This window comes from Limanda limanda, chromosome 4 (genome assembly GCF_963576545.1).
Source record: "Limanda limanda chromosome 4, fLimLim1.1, whole genome shotgun sequence".
Lineage (NCBI taxonomy): Eukaryota > Metazoa > Chordata > Actinopteri > Pleuronectiformes > Pleuronectidae > Limanda > Limanda limanda.
This window is the reverse complement of record NC_083639.1, coordinates 11,497,497-11,515,919: the sequence shown is the minus strand read 5'-3', so window position 1 is coordinate 11,515,919 and position 18,423 is coordinate 11,497,497. Positions and strand designations below refer to the sequence as shown.

Genomic DNA, 18,423 nt, shown 5'->3' with positions numbered 1-18,423 from the left:
CACCCCCAAGTCTGAAGATGTCACCCACAGCATCCCCAAACAGTATATCTTTCTCTACTTAAGCCACCCATTCTGACAGCACATCCATGAATGTTTAGAATTGTTGTCACTCTCTATGTTACATGTAGGTATTTGAATCCTATTGGATAGTTAAGCCTAAAGTATGCATAACTAAATCACATTGTGTCCTTAAGTCTTTCCACTGGTGAAATACACTAAAGAGTTAAAGTTGGTGCCTCTTTGTCTGGGCACATCTGAGTTAGATATGAAAGTCCCTTAACTCAACACTACAATGCACTGCTGGTTAGCCCTTTATCTATAACCTGACCTTGGGTACTGCTTAGAGAGACAAGGGGGTATCTGTGGAATTACAGTAGACAGGCATTATTCTCCTTCACAGATATAATGTAATATACATAATACAGTATACAGTATATAGTGGCATATGCAGCATGTGTGATAATGGTAAAAAAATTCAGTAGCCTAAGCTCCAAACTCATCTCTCCAACTCTGTCTCTCACTCATGTCACAACCCAAGTCTCCTCAGACTTCAGAGGGAATCTCACTCCAAGTCTCACAAGACTAAAAATACAACAGAAAAAAAAAGAATAAACAGAATTTGTTGTATTTGTTATGGCGGCTTTTCTGGTTCAGGAGTGTGACCACACATTCAAAGCTCTGCTCAATGGATTGATAGGCTTTTGTTTTTCTCTCCATAAAAAACACTTAAAGGTTCAGTGTGTAGAATTCATTGACATCTTGTGGTGAAGTTGCATGTTGCAGCTGAACACCCCTCACCTCACCCTCCCCTTCCAAACATGAAAGAGAACCTGTGGTAGCCTTCAGTTGTCAAAAACTCTAAAGGTGTTTACTGTTTAGTTTGCCCCCCCCCCCCCCCCTTTCATCCTAGGAGGTCAGTCGGGCCATCAAAGTAGGGCTGAAATTCAATGACCTACATTACAAAACTATGGAAATAAAGTGCAGGCTGCACACAACCATTGGTTTATCCACAAGTGTTATACCAATATTTGACTAATTCATAAGTGTCAAGTGTTTCACATTATAATTGATAACAGAATAACTGGAATTACCACCTTGCGGTTTTATGCCTCAACCAATCTGTCACTACTGCTAGGTGAATCTGCATATTAACTAAAAGCTGTAAGATGAATGTAGTGAATTACAAAGTTTCATAATTGCTTTCAAATGTAGTGGAGATGGAAATACTCAAGTAAAATACAAGTAGATCAGATGAGTACTTGAGTAAATGTACTTTTTTTTCTTGAACCATCAGCCTCACCTGCAGGCCTTGTTGTCATGGATCAATTTCAGCACATGTGACCTGACGTGCGCCATGTTGTCTGCCTGAACAAACAGGCGCTGCCCGGCACTCCTCTCTGATCTCTGGCTCTTCTCAGGGAGTGGGCGGGGTGAGGGCGGTCTGGTCCTCCGCGGCTCCCGTAGACCAGGGCCTGGGCGTAGACTCTGTGTGAGCTCTCTAATGTTAAACCCTGCTGCGTAGGAATCAAACAGCGCGTCACATCGCCCAGAGAGCACGGAGGGGTCTCTTACATAAACGAGAGGCTGAATATAAAGGGAACAAGATGCTCTCGGCCACGCTGGACACCGGCGGCTCCCCGAAGAAGAGGACCTTTTCTCGGGGGCTGAGCGAGGACGAGTCGCTCCGCAGCATAATCACGGAGGTGAGCGGAGAAATCACTGCGAGCCAGTGGGCTTGGTCCTGAGCTAATGCTAATGCTACCACTGCTTACCCTCCAGCTTTAGTGCATGTAAACATAGTCACGTTAGAAGAGTGAAGCCAGGGAACGAGACGTGAAGCTCGGACGTCATGTCTACCGACGGACGACTGAAGTCGAGCTTTGTTTTTGTTCTGACCTGCGTCTTCTCCACTCCACTTCCTTGTTGACAGGCTAACAGCTGTGTTAGCACGTCAACAAGGAAGTGTACACAGGCTAATGTCTTTGTTAGCACGCCAATAAGGAAGTGTAAACAAGCTAACATCTCGTGTTTTTGCTTTGTTTGGTTCTGGCAACATGAGCTGGAGACTCTTATCACAGGTGTTTGTGTGGGTGAAGGTAGGTGTGGTCTATGACTCATGTTGTAGGAACCTAAATATGTAAGTCCCCATAACGACAATGATAAATTTCCCAAAGGAAGATATGTTCTCTGGTTTAGATTACGGGGTAAGGCAAGCAGTCGTTGTGGTTAAGGTTTGAGTAAGTCCCTGGGAAATCAATATAAGTCAATGTAATGTCCTCTGTAGTCATGGAGATGTGTGTGTGTGTGTGTGTGTGTGTGTGTCCTCCCTCCTCAGACGGAGACTTCTTCCAGGCGTGTGACACGAAGTGACAGCCGGGCAGGCACCCTGAAGAGGGGAACCGACAGCCAGGTAGGAGCCTCACATCTCCAGCAGGAGTGGACTGGAACATTGAGAGAGCAGGGTTTGCACACAAGTGAACTCTCTCTTTATCTAACCTTATCAACCCTGATTATCTCCAGTTCATGTTCTCCACCTCGAATATGTACTTTAAAGTTGAACTTGTACTTTCCGGGAGTGTTTCCACTTCAGTGTACTTAACAGCTACTTCTACTCGTCTGTCTCAATATCTGTTTTAATCTGTTAATGATTATCGTGGCAGAAATAATACAAAACTAGAATGTCACTCAGTAGTGCACATTCCTCAGCCACTGCCCAACATTTCCCTTATGAAACCACATTTAGATTCAGTAGATACAGGTTTTTATACGAATCTGCACTAAAATCACACACACTCAGTAATTTCGGTCCCATAACAATGCCTGTTGTTTGTTCTCAAGATTAATTTATAATTTTCTGAGAGATCAACAAAATTAAAAAAAAAAAAACCCTATCTCGCAGTTTAAAAAAAAGTGAGCGAACATTCTTGGATCCAGACCCAAATTGAAGAGGCTCTTCCCAGACCTGGATCGCATCCCTCCAGTGGTGGATCAACTAGAATGGCACTCAGTAGAGAACATACATCTGCCAAGGCACAACAGTCCCCTCAGATTCAAAGAACTCGCCCAATTGTACACATTCATAGATGGCAGTTCCCTTACTATGCAACTATGGAAACAGGAAAATACTATTCATAATGGGTGTACTATTCATAATACATTTGTTTATGTATTTGACTAGCATCATCAAACATCTCATGACTCAGATTTATGTTGTGATCTCAGTCACACCTACGTTGTGAACAACAGAAATAAACAGCTCCACCTTGACCAACTACAATAGTCAAACACTTCTATAACACATCAACAAATCTATTGTAACCTCTCATAATGTCTTACACATTTATATATCAGACTCGGGAGTTGCTCTGCAAAACAAACACTTTTGATGATGCAGGTACATTTAGATGATAATACTTTTGAACTTTTACTTTTAAGACCAGTGTGTAGGATTCAGTGCTTTCTAGAGATGACATGGCAGATTGAAACCAACTGAAAACTACTCTTACCCCATCAAGTGTGTAGGACAACCTACTAAGGCTATTTTTCTCTAATTTAACACATCTAAGGTTAAATACTGTGAAAAGACAAGAGTCTTATGCAAGACAAGTTAACTGGGGAAAAAGTCTTAATCAGCCAGTGTCATATACTGGCTGTCATATACAGTAGCTGGCGTTGTGACCTAATTATCTCTGCTACTTTCTTCAACATGATGAAATAGAGCATTAGCCTTTCAGAGTTCTGCACTCTCCGAGCGTCCTTCCTGTTTCAGGTGTGATTTCCTAACCACGCATTTCTTTCACACTAAATCTGATACTCCCAGAGTTGTTATCAAACATGGTGTAAAGTATTTAGATATGGTCACAGGTTTTTATAGCTGCTTCTGTTTGCCAAACCTTGTGTCAGATTCAATGACACCAGAGGGTCAAGCACATGAACATGTATTATAAAGCAACGGTCGACCAGATGAAGTTTTCTACCATAAATACTAGCGATGGGGTAACAGTTATAGGTAAAATGTTTGCACCTTGAATATTTATATATAAGTATATATGTAGTTGAAATTCCCTGAAGTGATAGCAGTTAAACGTTGTTCAGCCGCTATTCATTTAATTATCTACACATGTTTTTCTTACTCTGACATGTCAACATTTGTAAATAAGCTGTTGTCTATGATATCATCAGTGTTAAATGAGCATCTTAGTAACAGAAATCAAAATTCGCCTGTTGAATAAAGTATCGAATCACAACTTATACATGCACATTACAATTAATGGCTTTTAGACAAACTGATCCTTTCTTGTTGGTTTCACTAATGAAAGCCTAAAAAATGTGAATCAACTACATGGTCATTTAGACTGGCTGGATTTTCAACTAACACTTTACATATCTGTTTGTTATTTTTATTTTGTATGCATGCGAGGATGATGAGTGAAAGAGTCACCTAAAGCCTCCCACATCATTGTTTGTTCATTTAAATGAATCCAAATAAATAGATACATCTATTTGGATTTTTCTTTTATTATGTTTTGTTCCCCCTTTCAACAGACTGAGCAGGATCTCTTCATGGGACTCCCAGAAATGGTGACTATTTCTCACTGTTATCCTTGTTATGCTGTAGTTATTATACATATGATGATGGTTATTGCTATGTAATCACAGTTCTGTCAGGGAAAGTATTGGATTGTCATGTTTCCAGAAGAGGCCTCCCACCTCAGAGAGCCCACTAAACACTTGCCCTCCCACTGACAGAACGCATACCTCTAAAATTGCCCACACTGATTTTCCACTGTGTTTGTGTCGTAGCTGGATCTGCAGGCCAGCTATGACGAGGTGGTGCAGGAGCTGCGTGGGCTGGAGTTCGAGCGAGAGGCTCTGTTGTTCCAGGTGGACATTCTGCAGGACACGCTGGAGGGTGTGGAAGAGCTGCTGGCTGAGACCCAGAGGGAAGCTGGACAGGCTAGTTCTGTACGTCAGGGCCTCATCATCAATGACACAGATCTTCACTTTAAATACTTCAGCCATATATGGACATTTAGTATTGGATAATATTGGTCCTCTTGTGATGCGACTGTGTCTCTCTGCATTTGTAGGAGTTGCAACAAGAGAGGGCGGCCAAGAGGAAGCTGGAGAGCATGGTCAGCTCTCTCATGCAAGAGGTGGAGAAATTAAAAGAGGTAATGTGACAAGTGAAATTAGAATATTACATAACATTACATTGTAATGGTAAAAGGTGTTTACATGTATTTATAAAGATTAGAGCTGTCCTGATAGCATTTTCACTTAACTGATAACAATACATGGACTTAATGTATCAGGCAAAACAGAACTTATCCAATACCTGTTCATTTACAAAGTATAACTTCCCATGTGACATATTTTAAGAGCTGTATGCTACGAACCCTGTGTGGAAGTGAGGATTTCTACCATTGTATGGCTATACACGGGTTGAAAAAAAATACATAGAAAATGGATGACAAAGACATTATCTAGTTTGACAGTCATAACAGTAAAAAAAAAAAAGGGTGAGGAAAGCTAGGAAAACACAACTTCCACAATTAGTTCTTTTTGAGTTAATAAAAAAAAGTTCTTCAGTGCTAAAAGGTTGTTTTTAGCAATATGCTCACATATTCAGTCATTACAATTGGTATTATTACGCATGAAATACATTTTTAAAAGCAAGTATATGTTTTTATCTAACGATCAATTACACTTCTCTGTGCAGGAACAAATGAAAGCACCTGCTCAAGAGAACACATATGGAACTGAAGATGAGGCAACGAGACACGAACGCCAAATGAAAAACCATGAGGCCAACGAGCAGACTCAAGACTCGTGCAGAGAGGAAGTAGACTTTTCCCCGTGTGAACCTCACAGCACCGGCGGAGCGTCTGAGGAGGTGGAGCAGGGCGATGGAGCAGAGGAGGAAGGAAGCTTCATGACGAAGATACGGAAGATGGTCAACAAGCCTCTTGCCCACATACCCTCTCTTGCTTTGGACAACCCGCTCTCTGAAGACGGTGTCCTCTCGAGGCCTTACGGCAACGACAATGGCCAAGATCCGTCAACAGACACAAACGACTCAGACAACTTAAGTGCCTATGAGGATGCGTCCGCCGAGACTCCAGAGCAGGACAGGATCTTTCCAGGCGATGGCGACTGTGTGGACCTGCCTGATGATTCAGAGAATAAAGAGAAAAGTCCAACTAACAACGGTCAGGTCAGCAACGGTGAGACTCAAGACCCCAAAGACCCTGACGGCTGCATTTTGTCTTAACTTTACCTGTTCGTATCAATGACTGGGGAAAAGGACAATGATTCTTATTGATCTATTGGTGAAATTCAAAAGCTTGTTGATTCGCATTTTATCCAAATCGGTCTTCATGTTCTTAGACAACTTTGAGACCAATTGCAACAGCTAGAGTTGCCGTAATTACCCATCCAATGATAAATCAACTATTTGATTGAAGAAAACTAACCTGGTTTCAGTACTTTTTCAAGCAAACATGCCAAAACGTTCACTGGTTTTAAGATTTCTCAAATGTGAGGATTCGCTGCTTTATGGTTTCTTTGGGAAATGGACTACTTGTGGGATGACAATCAATTTGAAGACATTGTTCAGGCTCATTATTTTTGACATTTCATAGATCTATTTGAAAACTTGTTGATCAAGAAAATAATTTACAGATAAATTATTACTGAAATTAATCAGCTCCAGTCGTAAAACACTGTAGTAGAAAAGTAAAATTCAGTTTTGAATTCTCAACAAAGAAACTCAGGATTGAGGTGGTTTAATAGAACTCCACCCATGAGTGCTTAATTCTTTTTGCCACTGATTTCTTTTTAATGTCTCTTAATTTAAACAAAATATTTTTTTCTAAACATGGAAAATGCTCCATGCTGCTTCGACCATTTATCTTTTAGGGAATCTTTTAAGAATGTGTGTTTGTACACGAACAGCTGCCGAGACAAATCAGGATTTACCTGTAGACAAAATACAGTGAACTATGTAAGTGTGTGGACAGGGACTGATGCTGTTATGACTCCAATCATAACTGCACATTTAGAAACACACGACTTTAGAGACAGTTCGATCATTTAGACACTCGCAGCTTGTTACAGCTTAATTTCAAAATGGGATGAGCCAAATCTCACGTAAGCCATTTTCAGACATGAACCTGGGGAACATGTCCGGAGTTTGCCTTTGACATGTTTGGAACACGGCAAGAGATTGTTTGGGTCAGAGCAGTTCACAACATTAGGAACATTCCTCTGGCGACAGAGTAAAGCTAAGGGAGGCAGGACGTAACTTTTATATTCCACTGGGAAATCACATGTTTTTGTTTTCAGCACATTGACATTGTCAGTCCAATTTGACGTGATTGATGTATGGCACCTCTATTTCAGCTTTATTTTTTTTTCTTTAAGTTTTGCGTCTGCACGTGTCATAACCGTCATCAACGTGCCCGCTTGATTTTTCTGCACATTTTCCTGCTGTCTGCTCACATGGGCTCATTCTGATTTTATCCAGACATTTTTCTTGGGAATGTCCAGAGTTTAGTACATGTTTGAAAACAGCAACGCGGTATAATAACCTTAAATTAAAATCTTTGTCAGGTCAAGATATTTGGACTGTCTCCATTTGTAGGACACACTGTAGAAGTTTTCTTCATGAATAACATTAGCCTTTAAAACCTCAGATCAGATACTGATACTCAATAAAGTTGAGTCCATAAGTACGATATGTTTAGTTCACCCTTTAGTTTACCCCCTACTTAGTTCAAGTTTTGTAGAGAACTGATTTTGCTGCATTTGCACTTTCTAAAGTTCTTGTAATGTGTCATAGATTTGTCAGACAACATTACGAACAACATTCCCTTTATCGCCGCGCACGTCAGCGAGAGAAGAGCAGCCAAGCTGCCGCAGGCTGTCCTCCCTTCGCCTGCATGCCTCCTGTACGTTTGCACATTGCAGTGAAACTTGCTGAAATTAGTCTCTTTCGATGTCTTAAATTGCTGAACACACTTTGTATTTAATCAAAAATTTGTACGTTTTTCTACAATGTTACGTTTCTTTTTTTATTCTTGAAACAACATTAGACCCTCTCACCTCATTTGTGATAGTTTGCATGGGCAACTTCATTGTTTCTACACAGCACATGAACGGATTGAACTACCTTTAAATAGTACTTTTGCATGCAGTTCTTTAACAGACATGTATTGAATGATACTTTAATTGCAGTTCACTGAAGAAAAATGTGTTTTAAAGGGATTTTTCATTTATATTTTGATAGAATGAGGCATGTTTTGTATTATTTCTCTGTTTTTAAGGTGGATCTCTAACAAGCAGCTCAGATGACTGGCTCAACATGAGCTGATGGAAGGTGACTGTTACTGTAATTCACGTGTGCTGTGCTGGTTATTTATGGTGATGTAAACAATACACGTCTGTTTCCTATCAGGTCAAAGGGTTTGATTTTTTTAATGATGCCGAAAATGTACACCACTCTGAATCCATACTGCTAAATCATGAGGGGAAACCTTTACCTTTGATACTGGGAGTGTAGTTTGAGCTCATATTAGTAATTGTTTTCATATTCAATAAATTAATCAAATTGTTTTTGTGTTTATTTTCATAAGACAATGTTACACATCAGCTCTCGCTGTAGTTTGTGTTTTATGGGTCTAAATATTATTTACTGCTCCTCCGCTTTGAATTGAACGTTCACGTGTGACAGTAAATTACCTGATATAACATTCCAGACATATCAAAATAAAGGAGTTAATAATGAAGGTGTGTGCTCTATTGATGTGCTCTCTCTCTCTCACTATCTATCTTTATATAAAAGGTCTTTATATGTATTTTTTCATAATATATTCATAAAATCCCATTTGGAATTTTCTTTAGATTTTCCTGCACAATGAAGATTTATTTGCTCACAATTGTTTAATGTACTTGTTTATTAAAATTGTTTTAAATGGGGGAAAAAATACAAATTATAGGACAAGATGATTTGTAATCCATTCCTGTGAAACCTGTAGAGGAACAGCTGTAGATACTTAACAGTTTGTAGAAACAAAAGTGACATGCTGTATCATTATTTGACCAACAGATGGCAAAGTAGATCCGAACTTACAGGAGAAATCTGTGCTGTTAACATTTTGGTATTTCAAAGTTAAAGAAAGTTGCACAAATATTCATTTCTTTGCTTAATTAAAAAAAAAAAATGCTTTTAATGGTTAATGCCCACACCCGTGATAATAGGCATTACAGTTTTTTTACATTGTCAGACTGAGATTTCAAATGATGTTATTACAAGAGCTTTAGTAAGATACAGTAAGATACAGTAATATTTAATTAAGATTACAGACTGGCTTCAGTGGAAAGTCAATAAGGGGAGGGGGACAGACAGGCGAGACCTCTTGCTGGCTTTAAATCTAAAAAAACAATAAAATATCAAAACATTCCTGTTTCTTTCTTCATCCCTAGCTGTTTCCACTGCGGCAGCTGTGCAAAGTCGTCTTTGCTGATCCCAAACACGCTGCTGAAGTCCGAGTCCGAGAGGTGTTTCTGAAAAGCAGTCAATAAAACACAGTCAGATTCAATAACAACCAGAGCAGATTGTGTCTTCAGCTGTTGCAAAGCGTCATGGTAACACTTTACAACACAACAAAGTAACCGCAGCTCGAGGATAATTAGAACTGAATCAAACTTGGTAGATAATGATACTAACTTAAACACTATAAACAGATTATTTCCACATGGGATCAATAAAGGTGATATTAAGAGGATATTCTATTTATTTTTCCTTTTTTAGTCAGAATGTCAGATGGTTATCAAATGCACAACAGAAAAAACATGTCTTCCATCTTTTTGTAAATCAGTGTCTGCTATATAGTTAAATCATGCACATTTAACTGTTCCAGGGAGAAAGTGCACAAACATGGCTTCCAGAGCTTGTATGTTATCATAATAGATCCCCGTCTAGGACTTTACATACATTTACATAAGTTAAGAGGAGAACCCATACTCTCATAACCCTTCCCCAACCTTCACCACTGACCCCAAAATGAACTTTTCTCCTACACTGGCACAAACCTTGAACTTCTATCTTGGTGAGGAGACTAAATGACATGATGCCTTGCCTGTCCTCTAATCCAACCCATCACAAATCAATTGTTAACTCTTGCTCCTACCCTAAAAGCAAGTCTTACCCCTCAAAGCCAATTGAAAGAGATTAAGGTGGTGAGGTCTTTCCAACAATATTCTCACTTTCCATAAATATTCTCACACTGTATGGTTGAGGTCTAAAATTGTATTCTCAAAGATATCTGTTCATGTACACACACACATACACACACCTCTTTCTTGGTTGGGTCCACACCTTCAGGCAGCTCGTTAGGGAGCTTGTTGAGCAGAGAGTCCAATGGAAAGCACTCAAAGTTTTTTTCACTTTCAACACAGTTCTGCTCCTGGAAAAATCCCATTTAAAGAACATTGCTAGTTTACATAACTTCATTCATCTGTTATGACATATAAGAACACAAAATCTAGACACATGCATTTTGTCATAAATCCAATACATATTCAATGTTGAGAAAATTAAAAACATGAGAAATGAAAAAGATTCTACATACAATTGTTACAAGAACGGGTGACACTTCATCTCCCAACTCTTTCTTCAACTCCTCGTAGCTTTTTCCTCCCTAAAAGAAAGACATTTTTTAGTGTGAGTGTTTTACTCATTAATTGAAATGTTCTAGCACTTCAGCAAAACACTCACGCTCCATTTGGAGGGATCCCAGGCTGTGAACCACCCAGTGAAGGTGGGCGGCTCGAACCCTTGCTTGACCGAGACGATGGGGGTGTCTGGATCTCTGTTGCCTGGGTGGGTGTGCAGGTACTCTTGGCTTGTGACCACGGCTTCTTTGCGCTCAACCGCGTTTGCCTCTTTACCGATCCAGAGAAACACCTGAAGAGCGAGCAGAGTTATAGGAAAATAAATATCTACAGAACGAAGAGATCAGGTTCAGAGTTTTTTTTCACTGTACAGCAGGTTAAAAAGTTTCAGACTTTGTAATTGTCACAGACAGTGTCACCTCATACCTGGTCCCATGTGTCCAGTAACATGATATCATCGTCATTGAGGTCATCCTGTGTGAACTGAGTCAGTTCAGACACGATGAAGCGGCCTGTTTTGTTGGAGCATTCGAACAGACGTGGCTGGTGGTCTAGAACCGTCTGCTGGAGCCTGCACACAACAACAACAACAACAACAACAACAACACATAACTTGCAGAACAGTGGAAAACTAATGACTTTCCTCTTCGTAACATCGAAATTTAGGGTATTAGACATTTTTCATCACCTCTTTTCATTAGCATATGGAGATTTGCCTCCAAGGATTTCCCAGAATTCAATGGGCTCCTGGCCCTCTGCGACAATCTCCTCTGAGCTGTTCTGTCCAATCACAGTGTTGACCTCCTTTGCCATGGCCCTCTCGTCTCCACTAGAGCCCTGGTAACACAAATTACACCTTTTCAAAAATAATAACAGTGCTGAAAGTCCATTTATATCAAAATACTGAGAAAATGTTTAGAGGTTTAGTGTTTCGCTCAAAGAAGCTTTGAAAGGGTAAAAACTTACTATATATGGCCAATCAAATAACAGTATGTCTGATTTTAATTTTATGTTACAGTAGTATTACAAAATGAATATTCCAAAAGTATTATATTGTATCATCACCCTGTGGTTGTGATTCTCTCTCTTATTTAAACTCCTTCCTCCTTACCTTCCCACACCAAAGAAACATTCCTGATTGGCTCTTCAGTAGAAACACATCATTGGAGTTGAGAGATGAGGCCAGGGCTGGAACCTCAATGGTTTTAGTGTTGGATGGGTCAGAGCCGTGGACCTGGAACAGTCGGACCGGAGGCTCTGGATCAGAGGTTCCTTTTCTAGATGTGCCTCCCTTCAAGAAAAGAACATATTCTTTACTGTGGTAAAAAAGACACCATAGAAATTATATATTACATCTATAGAATTTTGTATAATGGCAGTCAATAGTCCTACCTCAAAGATGACCATTTTACCCTTGAACATAGCCATAAAGTGTCTTGGTTCTTTGCCCATGGTTAATCTCACTTGGACTGGCTCGTCACCATATTTCTGATCCAAATCCACAGCCTGAAATGCTGAGGCTGCTATTTCATCCTGTGTTGCATGACGTCCCTAATATACGAGTCAGAATAGTTCATTTGACCATCAGACAAATCCAAAGAAGGGAATGGGGAGGAGCAACTCCCCATTCAACTTTTTTTATTTTTTTATTTTTTTATTTTTTTTATTATGTTAAACACGGTTTGTTACAGCACGACCTCACCTGCCAGATGTAGAGAAGGTAACACTGCTTGTTGTTAACCAGGTAGGTGTAGAGGATCAGGTAGCAGTCTCCTCCATAGAAGTATCCGTATCCTTTAGGCTCCACAGGTACGAGCTCCAGATTCTCAATCCTCCAAACCTGAGAACATAACAAAGCTAAATTAAGTCTGAAACACAAATTGCAGAAAACATCACTGTGCACGGTGTAAATGAGTCAAATTTCAATGTTGGGCGTCACCGACACCAACGGAGCAGTATGAAGGCATGTGATGTTTTTCTTTCTGTTGTTATTTTGCAACAAAAAATGTATCACTTGTTACTTTAATTGTATCGGATTTGGCTGCAACGCTGACTACCCCTGAAACTCCTAAAGTGTTTTACTTCACCCACCCCTCCATAGGTGAGTAGTTAATGAGTGCATTTTCATTTTTAAGGTGAAATTCAGAGTATATAGTCACAGATACCTCAACTTGACCCGTGCCATCGTCCACCATTCGGGCCTGTGCTGCAATTTCCGGCATCACATGCATCAGAGAAGCATCAAATTTCTCCTGTGTGATGTTGGCTGCAGCAGATATGATCAGAAAACAATAAATCATGAATCAACAACCAAAGAAGTTGACAAATGTGCTTCCTCTTTCTTGCTTGTTGTATTTTTGTGGATTAACGAAACACATAGGCACTTACCCACTTTCCCTTTCGTGTGTACTTTGCCCAGACCCTGAGTCTGGTCTTTGACTGTCCACTTCTGGAACAGCTGCTTGAAGAGAGCCGACTCTGCTCCGTCATTCACTGTCTCCACATTTGTAGTGTTGGGGTACTTTTTGACCTTGATGAACTCCTGTAGCAGCCAGTCAAATGCAACATAGAAACATGTCATGTTAGATCATTCAAACCCAAGGTGGTGGTATGTGGTGTCACTCACCAAAGCTCTGGCCATCGCAGCCTGTCTTTCAGCTTTGTTTGCTTTCTTCCCCTTCCATACAAAGATCTTGGTCCCTCCCTGGTCCAGGAGGTAGCAGTCCTAAAATGACCATTACATTAGGTATCCAAAACATCAGTAATATATGTATCTTTGTATATGTATTCCCTGTGTGAACAGCAGTATCAATACTTCAAACTCTATAATGCATGGGAAATAGTGAGATGTCAGACTTGATTGACACCATAGTTTTATAGTGGCGACCGGATCTATCTTTTTTTAATCAATATTGCAGCAGCTCACATCATGGTTGAGAAGATCCTGAACCAGTGGTCTGGTGGCAACTTCTGTGACCTTCATCTGGCCATCAGCATCTGACACACTGAAACAAATTAAATCATGTAAAACTGAAACTGAATATGGATAAATTCTCACTCTCGCTCTAAATAATGCCTGTAGAGACATGGATAATACAGGCCGGGGGGGCAGCTCACAGGTAAAGAGTGAGTTTGGCCTTCTGCTCCTGGTCCGCAACTTCATCAGTTGGTCCGTCTTTCAGCCCGGTTGTTCTTTCTCCCAGAACATTATTCAGGACCTCCATGTTCTGAGGAGAGTTGCTTTCTGCATCGCCCTCGATCACTCTGATCTCCGCCCGACCTCCTCTCTCTCTGTCCCGGATGTCTTTGGCTAACAACATCCCCTGAGAAGCAGAGGTTCGACAAAGAGAGAATACACAATCTCAGAAATCTCAGGATATAAACTTTAGATGACATATTGATGACGTCCATCCGTCCACATGCTTTTTCCTTTTGAGGGTGGTGGGGACCAACAGCCATTCAATCTCACCTTCACACTTATGGTCAATTTAGAGTCTCCAGTTTATCTAACTCCAGTCTGCATGTCTTTGATTGATATAGTAACTTTCCATATGCACACATTTTTACGAATTAAAGTAGTGTTACTTGCTTTTCATCCCAGACTTTCCATGTTGGTTTGTCAGAAATCGTGTATTATTATAACCCTAACCCTCACCCTAACCTTGATGCAACGTGAAATCTAACTAAAAGGTTACCACAACAACACGCCTCACTGTATTTCTATTATTAGGTTTGTGAACTGTGGGAGACAATGAACCATTCAGATGCTCCAGGCTTTTTGCAGGAACAAGGAAATTAACTTAATCTGAGCACTCCCAGTCCCACCACTTTCTATACAGGTTTAAAGAGGATGATTTAGATGCTGTGATCAGCCCCGAAAACACACAACTCACAGTCATATTTATTTCAAGGTCCAACTACAGTATACATGCAGGAGAAGGCTGTGTCTATAGAGACAGTCAGTTGCTCTGTGAGTTGTTATTTTCCGGAGCACTAATGCAACACAGAAGTAAGGTAAACTAAAACAAACACAAATAAAATGTTGCACCCAACAAAATACAGAGGCCCCTACACAGTCACACAAAACTCTTACTTTAAGCTTTTCCTGTTTGTTACACCTTGGGCCATTCCACTGAACAATGGTTTTTCCAATGTCCAACAAAAAGACATCTCCAAGGTTGAAGCTCTTCCAGCTCATCTCCACCTGAAACAAATTCAAGCATATGGCACCATTTTGTACACAGCTTCCTGTGCACCATAAACATTACATAACCACTGTGAAGCATGACTCACCTCCCTGGCAATCACTCTCTTCTTCCCTTTGACATGAAGCAGCCTCTTCACATCGTAGGAGTTGGTTTCAGTGTGCCTCATACCTGATGCAACGCCACCTTTCTTTTGGCTAAACAAGACAAGATCATTATATTAACAATTTATTAAACACTGGCCTGCTGCAGCAACACTCACATTATTCCGTGCTTGAAGTATCCCCTGAAGGTATCAGACTCGTGGTTCTGGACCTCCCGATGCTGTATCGGAGTGCAGCCCAAGAATTCATCAAGCTGTATGGTGTAAACAGCGGCTGCACCCTGTTCATCCTGAGTGGACGCTGAGCCAATCCAGTAGTGGATATCATAAGACAGAGAGCTGCCCACCTTCTGTGTCTGGACAAACCAGAGAGGAGAAACAGTGGGTCTGTGCTGGTGTATACATGAGGATGCTATCTGATATAATATAATAATTGTGTCTACAAATACAACAGTGGCCTGTACTCGACAAACAAGCTGCCCCGGCACTGAAAACTGCACAGATTCATTAGTCACTTCTCAGACTTACAGACAAAAGCACGTAGCAGTCACCATCATAAAAGCTCCCATGGGATTTCTCTGGGACTTGAACCAGCTCCAATTTCTGTTGCACAGAGTGAAGAAAAAACAAAATCTGCATCTCAGATGTAATAACAGGAGTTGTTCCACCATTGCTCACTTTTTACTGGTCGAGTAAGAGTTTCTATTTTTAAATCATCAAATCAAACCGATCATTTGGCAAAATTTCAGTCCACAGTCATTATTGTAGCATCTGAGGTCACATTACCTCAACTCTCCAGATAATAACCCCAGAGCTGTGAGTTACTGCTCTGAATGTGTACTCCATGTTGCTCGGAAGAATTCAGTGTCGGTGGAGCTTGATCCCTTTTGCTGTTGGAAGAGAAAATCAGAAGTGCAATACAATAATAATACAATTTCTGCACCATTATATAGTCTCCTAATGTCGAACCACAGAGCAGCACAAAGTTTTAATCCATCCATTATTCATACCACTTATCCTTTGTATTATCTAGTCTAGAAATTAATTTTCCTTTTTTTTTGTTGATAATCTGGAAACCCCCACATAGAGGCAACTAAATCTCATATTTTCTAACACTATGAAATATTACATACCTGGTATTCTCGGGTTTGGAGAGGATCTTCCGAGTTGATCTGATCTTCCACTAGTTGATGCGCTGTCTGATAACAAAAGGCCCTCAAGCCTCTTCCCCTCCGTGCCCCACATTTGCCTGTGTTTGCATGTTTCAGGACGCTTCACGCTGTTCTGCCCAATCACTGAGGACACTCACAATCCTGTAAACAAATGTCCTGAAAAAATGGACTCACATTCAAATGAACACACTGATCATTGTCGTCATGTCCATTTACTTCCCAGCCCACTCGGCTGTATGCCCCCACATTCACGCCATATATGGACAAACAGTATGCGCCGCTTCAGGTAGATAGACTATGAATAATAACACAAGAGTGGGAGAGCTTTCAGGAGAATAGAATGTCCTACTGATAATTACATATAATGATTATTATACTTATATCTTATATTACAATTAGACTTGAAAACATATTGATTATTATCAGGTAGTATTAGAAATGAATATTAGCCAAAATGGTAGCAGTTGTAATTTATAGAACATATTATTGTATATACATATACAATAATATGTTCGTACATACATATTATACATATTATAAAATAGCAGGAATGTCCTGAAAGCAGTTATTAGCAGCAGTTATTGGTGACAGAAGTCCAACAATCACGACCCAAAAGAAGCATGGAACCTGGTGTGAGTCTCTCCATGAGAAGATCAGGACCCTGCTCCTGAATGTCAAATACATTTGAATAAAATATTGATTAATTCAAAGTTGAATGAGTTTATTTTAGAAGGAATTGTACACACTGTGTATGTGAAAATATAAATGTTAAGCCTGTTGAGACTCCAGAAAAACAATCTGTAGCTATAGAGTTAGAAAAAAGTGAGTTTATACAAGACATCATCAGGCGCTGCATCTGCTCTTATAACACACCGGATTTACATAACTAACCACTATATGCTGATCCTGTCTGTTATTGTTGGACACAGAGTCACTCAACGCCCCAAAACATTCACACAATAGCACATGACCATCTACACACACTCACACATACTGGTTTGTTACACACTAATATAACCAACTTTGAACCACATCTTTTTGTTTTTTGCTGAAGAAATGATGGCTTGGCTGGTTTACTGGATTGCATTGGACTAAAGATATATTTGTACCTGAAATTGTCACTGTAATCTGACCAAGCACAATGAGGAGCAGGATGGACCCAGGATGGCTCACCAGTCTGTCAGAGGGCTTAAGAGTTTATTCTAAATGAGGTAACTCTAATTTTCTAACCATTCCACTATGCTGTGTTAGTGACAGTGAAGCGTGTGCAGACAGGCTCACTGCAGAGGGGCTGACAATATGAAAACGCAAACCTATTTCATTGTACTTCATGAAGAATGAATATAGTACTATTTTGACTGCAAAAATCATTTACCAGGACATAGAAAAATTGGTTAAACAATGATGATTTTTATTGCAAACTGTGTACAAGTGTAAAAAGGCAAATTAAGTTACAAATCAAACCCAAAGCTACCAACACAAGTGCAAAATACTAAAACTAAACGCTGAAGGGCAAAAGCTGAATCCAGAGTCCTGTCTGAGGAGCGGAGTGTCTGGTAAGGGGGAGTCTGGAGGAGCTGATCAGAGGGAGTGAACTCGAGGAAGTCCGGGCAAACAGTGCGGCTGAGGGAGCTGGCTGAGCGTGACGGAGCAGAACAGAGGAGCAGGTGTTTCTGGGGCAAGAGAGGACAAAGCAGGGTTAGTGGGGAGCAGGCAGGCAAACACACAAAAAACACAACTAGCATCGCACTTAGAGCGCATACGTCCACCAACAGGCCCCCCATGAAACCAAATCTATATTAGATCTACATTAACATTAATAACAAACCCCTTGCATGGATCATCATGGATCATCGTCATTGTTCCTTTAGAAACCAATGGAAATGTTGCAAATCTCTTAAAGGGATAGTTCACCCAAAAATAAACATTAACTCATTATCTACTCACTACTATGGTGATGAGGGGAGGTGTGTTTGAGTCCATAAAACACTTTTAGAGTTTCAGGGGTAAAAAGCCTTCTTCTTCAAGTGCAAAAAAAACAACAGATAAAAACATTAGATGCCTCCATGCTGCTCCTGTGGTGTCATCCAAGTGTCTGTTAGACCCAAATTTCAAATTCCACTCAAAAAGGCGTCTTTTACACCGCATGGAGCACAGCGGACATTTTTATTTATCCCTAAACTAGTTAAATCCCAAAATATGTTATCACACCTTTGCCTTCTGAATCTCATAAAATAAAAGTCTGTGTCCTTACTGAGGGAACAAA

The 18,423-nt window shown here is 40.3% G+C and overlaps 2 protein-coding genes across 3 annotated transcripts; one reads left to right on the top strand and one right to left on the bottom strand.

Moving 5' to 3' along the window:
- The first annotated feature begins 1,476 nt into the window (after positions 1-1,476).
- si:ch1073-456m8.1 (uncharacterized) lies at positions 1,477-8,789 on the top strand. The gene is made up of 6 exons (XM_061069289.1): positions 1,477-1,703; positions 2,336-2,410; positions 4,546-4,581; positions 4,804-4,965; positions 5,091-5,174; positions 5,723-8,789. Exons 1-6 carry the CDS (start codon positions 1,605-1,607, stop codon positions 6,272-6,274), a joined length of 1,008 nt encoding a protein of 335 aa, XP_060925272.1. The 5' UTR covers positions 1,477-1,604; the 3' UTR covers positions 6,275-8,789.
- A 664-nt stretch (positions 8,790-9,453) lies between these two features.
- Positions 9,454-15,831, bottom strand: avil (advillin). Of its 2 annotated transcripts, none has more exons than XM_061069978.1 (19): positions 15,772-15,831; positions 15,514-15,588; positions 15,145-15,341; positions 14,971-15,079; positions 14,771-14,881; positions 13,795-14,000; positions 13,604-13,682; positions 13,304-13,402; positions 13,066-13,219; positions 12,843-12,943; positions 12,380-12,517; positions 12,070-12,228; positions 11,789-11,968; positions 11,366-11,514; positions 11,104-11,248; positions 10,781-10,969; positions 10,635-10,703; positions 10,359-10,469; positions 9,454-9,567 (listed from the first exon to the last, which is right to left on the bottom strand). In XM_061069978.1, the coding sequence occupies exons 1-19, from the start codon at positions 15,829-15,831 to the stop codon at positions 9,454-9,456; spliced, it is 2,445 nt and encodes an 814-aa protein (XP_060925961.1). The 2 variants fall into 2 exon arrangements, with proteins under 2 accessions (XP_060925961.1, XP_060925962.1); XM_061069979.1 differs by having other exon boundaries at positions 10,359-10,466.
- Between the last annotated feature and the right edge of the window lie 2,592 nt (positions 15,832-18,423).

Bases quoted from the DNA above. Each gene is read 5' to 3' on its own strand.
- si:ch1073-456m8.1 (XM_061069289.1), top strand. From the start codon at position 1,605: ATGCTCTCGGCCACGCTGGACACCGGCGGCTCCCCGAAGAAGAGGACC. The intron at 2,411-4,545 runs GTAGGAGCCTCA...CCCTTTCAACAG, and splicing joins AGAGGGGAACCGACAGCCAG to ACTGAGCAGGATCTCTTCAT. The intron at 4,582-4,803 runs GTGACTATTTCT...TTTGTGTCGTAG, and splicing joins TCATGGGACTCCCAGAAATG to CTGGATCTGCAGGCCAGCTA.
- avil (XM_061069978.1), bottom strand. From the start codon at position 15,831: ATGGAGTACACATTCAGAGCAGTAACTCACAGCTCTGGGGTTATTATC. The intron at 14,882-14,970 runs GTGAGTCATGCT...AATTTGTTTCAG, and splicing joins AGAGAGTGATTGCCAGGGAG to GTGGAGATGAGCTGGAAGAG. The intron at 10,470-10,634 runs GTATGTAGAATC...GGATTTTTCCAG, and splicing joins CACCCGTTCTTGTAACAATT to GAGCAGAACTGTGTTGAAAG.